The 8,634-nt window shown below is 57.0% G+C and overlaps 1 protein-coding gene across 3 annotated transcripts; it reads left to right on the plus strand.

The window, feature by feature from the left end:
- Positions 1-109: 109 nt before the first annotated feature.
- On the plus strand, positions 110-8,418 carry AKT1S1 (AKT1 substrate 1). 3 transcript variants are annotated; one of them, XM_032613889.1, is made up of 5 exons: positions 110-894; positions 4,118-4,503; positions 5,610-5,687; positions 5,785-5,954; positions 7,369-8,418. In XM_032613889.1, the coding sequence occupies exons 1-5, from the start codon at positions 695-697 to the stop codon at positions 7,510-7,512; spliced, it is 978 nt and encodes a 325-aa protein (XP_032469780.1). In that variant the 5' UTR covers positions 110-694; the 3' UTR covers positions 7,513-8,418. The 3 variants fall into 3 exon arrangements, with proteins under 3 accessions (XP_032469780.1, XP_032469781.1, XP_032469783.1); XM_032613890.1 differs by having other exon boundaries at positions 111-253; positions 7,369-8,413; XM_032613892.1 differs by lacking the exon at positions 110-894 and adding an exon at positions 901-1,818 and having other exon boundaries at positions 7,369-8,413.
- Positions 8,419-8,634: the final 216 nt, after the last annotated feature.

Raw genomic sequence — 8,634 nt, forward strand, 5'->3', positions numbered from 1 at the left:
GCAGCGAAACAGTCCTAACGGAGAAGTAAACAAGGGGGCGGGTCCAAGAGCTCCACCCCCTCGCTCAAACTGGCTTGGAAAGGCCTACTCCTTTCTCCATATTGTGTACTGGCATCGAAGCCAAAGAGATGCCATTTTGCTCGAGGGCACGGGCAAGGCCGGTCAACTGCGGCCATGTTAATGCGGGGCAGTCCCATCTCTCTGCGGGGCGCGAAAGCAAGGTCCTAGAAGAGAGAAACGGTTAAAGAAAAAGGTGAGAGGAGCTGTACATCACACGAGGCCCCGAAGGACTCGGGTTAACGGGATGAAGCCGTCAGTATCCTCGGGGACGAAGCGGTCCCAGACGAATTCCTGAGTCACCGTCGAGAGAAAGCGTTCTGAGCCGCCATATTGAAGCTGGGCAAACCGAAGCAAGAAAGGATGCCATGTTGGATCTTTGCCAGCCTTGGTGCTGAGGGGTATAGGCTGGAGAGAGAGCCCATATATACATTATGGGCAAATGATGCCAGGCTGGTTGCCATGTTATTAACGGGCCCTGCTTTCCACTAGTTCTGTGGAAGAGGTTATTATGGGGGAGGGACGTTAGGTCGCTTGCATTAGTATACTGTGGTCCTGAGTGTGCGTGTGCATTTTCCCCATATTTCTTGGGGAAATGTTTCCGACAAGCTGAAGCTTTTTTTTCACCATCTTTCTTATGGGCACCGTGCCGTCGCCATTGCTCCACTGTGATCCGGCGAAGCCCCCGTGGCCGCCATGTTGGTCTCGGGCGGCCGAGATAAGGGAGGCGGAGTGTGAAAAGTGGAGGCGGGCCAACCATGCGGAAGTGACGCAAGGCACCGCCATGTCTTTTGAGGGCGGCGACGGTGCCGGGCCGGCCATGCTGGCTACGGGCACGTGAGTGGAGGCGGCGTTGTGAACCGCGGTGTGGGGAGAATTTGGCCGTCCGGAGGAGAGGGGTGCTGGGAGGGCGAGCCGCTCGCGGGAGGAGTATAGCCAGCGTAGGTCAGAGAGCAGAAATCGCCCAGTGACCCTACGCTGAGCGCTGGAAAGGTGTCGCCCGCGGGAACCGTCGTGTCTGACCCGAGGCAACGCTTAGACAGCCTTATTCTCCGGTCTCTAGACCCACTAGGATCTTTACTTTAGCCGTGGACCATGTCCACAGGGTCGGGGGGTTACTTGGTGGGGCTTCGGGGCGCCCCTCACCCGTCCAAAGGCGGGACTTCCGGTCCTGGCCCCCACTTGGGCGGGCTTTCCTGTTTTCTTCCTAGAGAAGTGGGTCTTTCCCTGGACCCCCTGGCGAAGTGGGGACTCTGAGCGGTAGAGAAGGACCCCGGACATTCACCTGCCCCCGGCCACTGGGTGCATCCTCGAGTTCCTCCCACCTTGGGGCGGGGGAGGGGTTTACTTCCAGTTTGACAGGTGGTTGGAGGGGACTTCGCTAGCATCCCTCATTCCTTGGGGGGCTTTTCCTCTTTCCTCATCTCTTTCTGGAGTCACTTTCCTCACTTCATTTCCTCACCTCATCCTAAAAGGCCAATCACCTTACCTGTCCCTTCCTCCTCCTGTGGAGGACAGGTCTTAACTCCTTCTCTCCCTAATCTTAAACACCTCCATTTGGGGGGAGGGGGGATCTTCCGTCTCTAAGCTCCTTGGAGATACTTCCTCCGGAAGCTGAAGGAGTGGGAGACCCTCCTGTGAGGTATTTGGCTTGGCTACTCTCCTGTTAGTCCTGGCAACTCTCCTGTTGGGTAACCGACACCAGAGAGCTCCCAAGCCTTGGCAGAGAGGTCTGCGTGAATCACCCTTCTCCTCTTTGAGGTGTGTGGGACCCTCATGACCCACTCACTCCCACTTCAGCTATTCTAAGCTATAGGAGTTTGATCTACTCTTAGAGATGTTGTCTAAGAAAGGAGTTCAATCTTGGTGTCCCAAGGGAGTGAGAGCCCCCTGGCCTAGCACTACAAGGCTTTGTGACATTGGACTAGTCATTTCCCTGCCCTGAGCCTCAGTTTCCTCCATCAGATGGGGCTGACCCAAGGAGTGGCTGTGAGACCCTGTGCAGCTCCCAGTTCTGTTGGCTTTTGGAGTCAGGCAGACAGCAGTCTCACCCACTTCTGCCCTTTCTAGCTGTGTGCCTTCTGGTCAGTGCCTTAAGCTCTCTGAGCCTCACTTTTCCTATCTGGACTAGGAGATCATAAATCTTTCCCCATAAGGTAGGCAGGATGGCATTTGGGATTAAGAGCAGGTTGCCAGATCCAGGTCCCAGCTGTCCATCTCTCTAGCTAAATGACCCCGGGCAGGATACTGAATCTCCCCAGGCCTCCATTTGCAACTGTAAAGTGGGGTGATCATAGCTCCTCCCTCATAGGGGTGGTGGGAGGGTGGAATGAGATTGTTGATGACACACTCGGGTCCCTGCCTAGCCTGTGGGAGATGTGGTGTAAACCTGCTTCAGGGTCTGTCAGGACTGGTACTGGTTGTGCCTCACTGCAGGGCTTTGTACTCAGTGAGCTTCAACTGTCTCATATGTAAGGTAACAGCTCCCACCTTTGTGGGTCAGGTAGGAGGCGAGATGACAGGTGCCGAGCCCCTGCACAGAGTAGGTGCTTAGGAAACACTGGCTTCTGTGATCTTGAGTCACAAAGGGCCTGTGAATTGAAATCAAACTTCTATGACCCTAGAGGACTAGATCACAGCCCTGCTTGAATTCCTGCAGTGACGGGGAGCTTGCTGCCTCTCTGCGGAGGCTCCTCAGCGGCCCAGCAGGCCTAGCTCAACCACTGGTTTACAGGGAGAAGACAGGCACAGAGAAGGCCATTCAGTGGTGCAAAGTCACACAGCAGGCAGGGCAGGAAGCCAGGCCCCTTGTCCCTTGTCCCTGTCACCTTGTAAGGAGATGCATCCAAGCAGATTGTCTGCTTAGGGCTGACCTGTCCTGGGGCCACAGATCACTGACCTCGGGTTGCTCATATTCTGATGGAGGAGGCAGCCAGAGGTACAGCTGTCACAAGCTCGTGTGACATGAGCTATAGTGGAGGTAGCCCAGGGCATTGTGGGTCTAGGGAAGGCATCTGATCCATCCTGCGGGTCAGGGAAGACTTCCAGAGGACCTGCCGGAACAGTCTTGTAGGAAGTGTGAGAGCTTTGTGGGCAGAGGACAGCTGGCACCCCATTTTCTGCTCAACTCCCGCTCTCTGAGACCTACCATGTGCTGGGCAAGGCTGGTGTCTCAGAGATGAATTTGACGCCCACACTGGCTGGGGAAATGGATGTGGATCCAGGCAGTGCTCCCCAGAGGGATATGTGCTAGAACGGGGGTCACTCAGACATTGTGGGAGCTCACAGGTGGGGAGGGGCCAACCTGAGCTCCGGGTGAGTGCAGGAGTGACAAGTACATGGAGGACAAGTGGTCCAGGTAGAGGGGGTCCACCTTGACTGAAGGAGCGTGTAAGGATATGAGGCCGGGGGCAGGCCCTCCAGCGCCCTGCTAAGGGGCTGTGACCTTGTCCTGGGGATGCGGGGGAGGAGCAGAGGCAGCTCCAGGGGTAGAAGGACCCGCTGGGGGGCTGTGTGCCAGCTGGACTGGAGGCTGGGGCAATGGTCCAGGGCAGCACCGTCCATCAGAAATATGATCTGAGCCACCTGTGTAATTTCAAATCTTGTATGAGCCACATTAAAAAAAGTGGAAAGAAAACAGATGAAATTCACTTTCACCCTATATTTTATTTAGTCAGCATAAATAAATGTGATCATTTCAACATTTAATCAACTTCAGATTGCTCATGAGATATCTTACATCCTACCTTTTTGTGCTAAGTCTTGCAAACCCCGTGTGGATTTCACACTTGTGGCACCTCTGACTTTGGATCAGTTACATCTCAAGTGCTCCCTAGTCACGTGTAGCTGATGGCTTCCATGTTGGACAGGGCAGGGCCAAGAGGAGAGAGCTGGGCTGCGGGGATGAGGGATGGGGCTGGGGGAAGATGCGGAGCTCAGCTGGGATCAGGTGGAGAGGAGAGGTGGGGGTGGAGTCCAGGGACTGGGGGACACACGGGGCTGGGTGTGGACGGCGAAGTCAGCGAAGCCTCAGCCTACTGTGTCGTGCTCTGCCCCGCAGGGCGCGGATGGCGTCGGGGCGCCCCGAGGAGCTGTGGGAGGCCGTGGTGGGGGCTGCCGAGCGCTTCCGGGCCCGGACGGGCACGGAGCTGGTGCTGCTGACGGCTGCGCCCCCCCCGCCCCCCCGTCCGGGCCCCTGCGCCTATGCAGCCCACGGTCGAGGGGCCCTGGCCGAGGCTGCCCGCCGCTGCCTCCACGACATCGCCCTGGCCCACCGGGCAGCCGCCGCCGCCCGGCCCCCCATGCCCCCACCAGCACCACAGCCGCCCAGCCCTGCACGGAGCCCACCTCGGCCTACCCTGGCCAGGGAGGAAGATGAGGAGGATGAGGACGAGCCAACGGAGACAGAGACCTCTGGGGAGCGGCTGGGTGTCAGCGATAATGGAGGTGAGAAGGACAGGGGCAGGGGCCGGGGGGGGGGGGTTCCTGGTAAGTTGCCTCCTCAGTGGGTTTTTCTGGAGGGGTACAGCTGGCCTGTCTCTGAGCCCTAATGTTCATGGAAGCTGCAGGCTTGCCTGTGACTCACTCTGTGACCTTGAGCAAGTCATTTCTCTTCTCTGAGCTTCAGTTTCCTTCCATCATGTCTGAGAGCCAGCTCTGTGCTGGGAGACACTGGGCACAGAGAAAGCCAACTTGGGGTCTTTTCTCTAGGGACTCTGGGTCTGGCCAAGGAATTGGAGTCCTGACATGAAGCAGTGCCCTGTGGAGGCCATGGCGGGGGAGGGAGCCTCCTGAGCCAGGAGCACGAGTAGAACAGAATTGTTTCCAAATCTGGGGTGCCTAATGCCTGTGAGAGCAAAGACAGGAGTTAAAGAGGAGTCAGGGGTACAAGCAACAGCTGAAGAAGCAACTGGCTGCATTGGGGGAAACGTGGAGGTTGGATGCTTCCCAGAGACTGCGCTGTAACATTAGGGCTTTGAAGAGTGAGTAGGAGTTCTCCGGCAGTGGGTGGGTGGGGGACTCAATAAGTAGTTACTCATTTGTTACTGTTACTATCAACGGCTGACTTCCTCACTGTTGCTGGAGAAACCCTCATAGGGTTAAGGGCACAGACTCTGGAGCCAGGTGGCCTGGGTTCAAATCCTGGTGACACCACTTACTAGATTTGGGACTAAGCGCAAGTGAGTTAATCTCTCTGTGCCTCCAGGTCCCCGTTTGTCAAACAGGGATCATAATCATCTCATATTTCTCTCAGCCTGTATTTTGAGTCGGTTCATCTCAAACAGATCTTACAGATTTCATGTTCGTCCAGCCAGTTGCTTTCACCTGGGGATGTACCAGATAGAGAGAAATTGGATTTATTTCTGCCGAAGGCCAGTCAGATAACCAGGGGAAAGGTGTTCATGGCAGAGAGAATAATTATTCCAGAAGCCCCGAGGCTTGCAAGGGCCTGGCCAGTGCAGGGAACAGAGAGGCGGTGGCAGTGGCCGGACTCTAGAGCGCATGGAGTCCAGCGGGACTCAACTGGTCCGGGCCTCTAATGCCATCCACAGGACTCTTTGTGATGGATGAGGATACCACGCTCCAGGACCTGCCCCCCTTCTGCGAGTCAGACCCTGAGAGCACGGATGGTGAGTGTCACAGGCTGTCCCCATCCCTGGAGAGGGGGGTGGGGAGCTGGGAGGAAGGCAGCTGAAGACAGAGGCTGAAGTCCACCTTCTCTCCCAGATGGCAGCCTGAGCGAGGAGACCCCCGCTGGGCCCCCAGCCTACTCAGTGCCCCCAGCCTCAGCCCTGCCCACACAGCAGTACGCCAAGTCCCTGCCCGTGTCCGTGCCCGTCTGGGCCTTCAAGGAGAAGAGGACAGAAGCTCGGTCATCTGATGAGGAGAATGGGCCGGTGAGGGGCAAATGGGAGGTGGGGAGGAGGGTGTCAGGAAGGGCTCAGAGCTCTCTCCTCCAGGAAGCCCTCGGACGTGGATGCCATGTTTCTCAGGATTGATCCTCCCCTCCTACTCATAAGGCTGGCTCTTGGGCTAGAGTGCTGCAGTTTTAACTATCACAGCCTTGTAATGTGCCCCAGTGCCTTGTAGAGAAAGCAGCCTCTAATTTCCAGGAACAGTACCGTTTATAGAATACGTGGTCTGCGCAGGGCACATGTATTTTAGTATCCCCTCCAGATTGGGAAACTGAGGCTCAGAGGGGTCAGATCACCTTCCACCCTCACCCCACATATTCCTGGCCCCTCCTGGAATTTGTGCCACCTCCCTTGTCCTCTGTTCCTCCCTCCCACACTGTCCTACACATGGAGTTCCTGGGCTGGCCTGGGTGGGTCCTTATCTCCCATCACTAAAGCTCCCTGAAGCAGAGGGGAAACTGAGGCACTGAGAATACACATGACTTCCTGAAACTCAGCCTGTAAGGGGCAGCGCTGGGATTGGAACCTAGCTTACTTCTGGAAAAGAGCTATGGACTTGCAGGGAGGAGGCCTTGCATCCCATGTTTCCCCCTCCCTATGACACCTCACAGTGTCCTCATTTATAGACTAACAGGGTCCATCAGCTGCTGCTGTCCTTGTTTATCACTGGTGGAAACACAGTTAATTAACTGAACCTTTGAGGCCTGAGTGCTGGGTCCTGAGCTGGCCTCTGAGAGGACCCGGGTCCAGCTTCTGTTCGTGGCCTCTCCCATTCCACTGGGCGTTAGGCCCAGCTCAGGGTGACAGGGGCCTTAAGGGAGGTAGTGCTAGGTGCTGGGGCTGCAGGCAGAATGACAGGTCCCCTCCTCAGTGGAGACTGACAGTGAGAGGGCTCCTTTCTCTACAGCGCTGGTGACGTGGTCGTTCACCCTTCTTTAGCAATCACTGTGCTGATTATCTCAGAGCCTGTTATCAGCCCCGTTTTTCCGAGGGGAGACTGAAACCTAAGGAGGTAAAATCCCTGTTGACAGCTAGTGGGTGGCAGAAGCCTGATTAGAACCTGACTGAATCCCGAACCCGGATCCTTAGACGTGAGACCCTCTGGGTGCACACAGCCGTGATGGTCAGCAGACAGGCAGCACTTCCACTATGTGGAAGGACGGCGGTGAGACAGGCCTTTGTGTGTGCACATAGGAGGCGGAGAATGGGGGGGAGGAGAGGGGCAGGAAGGCTCTTTGAGGAGGTGGTGTTTTGAGTTGGGTGGCAGAGCCCTAAATGGAGCAGGACAGGGTGAAGGGCCTTCCTGGCCGTAAGCATCGCAGGGGCAAAAGTGCTAGGAGAGGACCTGGAGCCCAGGGTGTAGGCTCTGACCCCGGCCGTATCGCCGTTCCCGCAGCCCTCCTCGCCGGACCTGGACCGTATCGCGGCGAGCATGCGCGCGCTGGTGTTGCGGGAGGCCGAGGACACTCAGGTCTTCGGGGACCTGCCGCGGCCACGGCTCAACACCAGCGACTTCCAGAAGCTGAAGCGGAAATACTGAGGTCCATGGAGCTTCCCGGCCCGGCGTCCGCCCCACCCCCACACTACACCCTGCCCCGCCCCCGGGGCCCGCCAATCCGAGTCAGATCCGGGACCGGCCTCCCGGGCCACCAGGATTGACCAGTCCCTGCCAACCCCCGCCGCCTTTCCAGCCCACGACCGCTCCCGCGCGGATGAGCGATGCCTGTGCAGTTTCCCGATTGGGTCTGTTTTCTCTCTGCCCAGCGACAGATTCTTTCTATTAAGGGATTGTCTCGCTCCCCGATCGGGACGTGGCTAGTTGGCCGACTTCGTCGTTTTCTGCCTAGCAACAAGGGCTTTGCTCGCACGGCATTGGCTCCATTCCTGAAAGAGCACAGTCAAGCTCCAGGATTGGGTAGTGGCCCTCGACTTCAGCACGGTGAATGGGCAGCTCCTTCACTTGATTGGCTCGAAAACTGTAAAGGGCTTGACCAATCTCCCGAGAGAGCCATCACCCTTCCTGAGTTCCCCCACCTGATTGGCTCCACTTCTGGGGGCGTGGCCAACCCTCTTCCTGTGCCCAGGATTGGCCTGTGGCCTTAAATTTACGTTCTTTACACTACTGGGGCTGGGGTCGTCTTTTGCCGAAGTCCTGACAATTGTCCCTCTGGCCCCCTCAGGGATGGCCCGATCCTGTTCCTGCGTCTGACACCCTCTCATTGGTTCCATCCCACAACAGCCTGCCAATCAAACCCGTCCTTGCATCCAGGACGTTACCAGCTCCCGCCCCTCTCCCCCCACCCCCACAGGTGCCTTAAAGGGCCCTCGTCCACCCAAGGTGGGGGGCAGGGGGCCTCACTCTCCGGCCCTGGTGTGGGGGAGAGAGTGGGGGGTCGGGATCGGGAGTTGGGAGGGGCGCTCTGAGATTAAAGAGTTTTACCTCTGACAAATGAGTCTGAGGTGTGTTGTGGGTATTCATTTAACATTTTCTGAAGCCAAATTAGCAGCGTCTCATTGCTTCTCAGTGCAACGCTGGGAATTGGACTCGTCCCCATTTTACGGACAAGAAAAGAGAGGTTCATGGGGTGGGAGGAAGGATTCCATTCCTTCCTCGTATGATCGTGGAGTCCCAATCTTCAGGGCTTTGAGTGTTGGGATCGGA

Source organism: Phocoena sinus, chromosome 19 (assembly GCF_008692025.1).
Source record: "Phocoena sinus isolate mPhoSin1 chromosome 19, mPhoSin1.pri, whole genome shotgun sequence".
Taxonomy (NCBI): Eukaryota; Metazoa; Chordata; class Mammalia; order Artiodactyla; family Phocoenidae; genus Phocoena; species Phocoena sinus.

Bases quoted from the DNA above. Each gene is read 5' to 3' on its own strand.
- AKT1S1 (XM_032613889.1), top strand. From the start codon at position 695: ATGGGCACCGTGCCGTCGCCATTGCTCCACTGTGATCCGGCGAAGCCC. The intron at 895-4,117 runs GTGAGTGGAGGC...TCTGCCCCGCAG, and splicing joins GCCATGCTGGCTACGGGCAC to GGCGCGGATGGCGTCGGGGC. The intron at 4,504-5,609 runs GTGAGAAGGACA...TGCCATCCACAG, and splicing joins GGGTGTCAGCGATAATGGAG to GACTCTTTGTGATGGATGAG.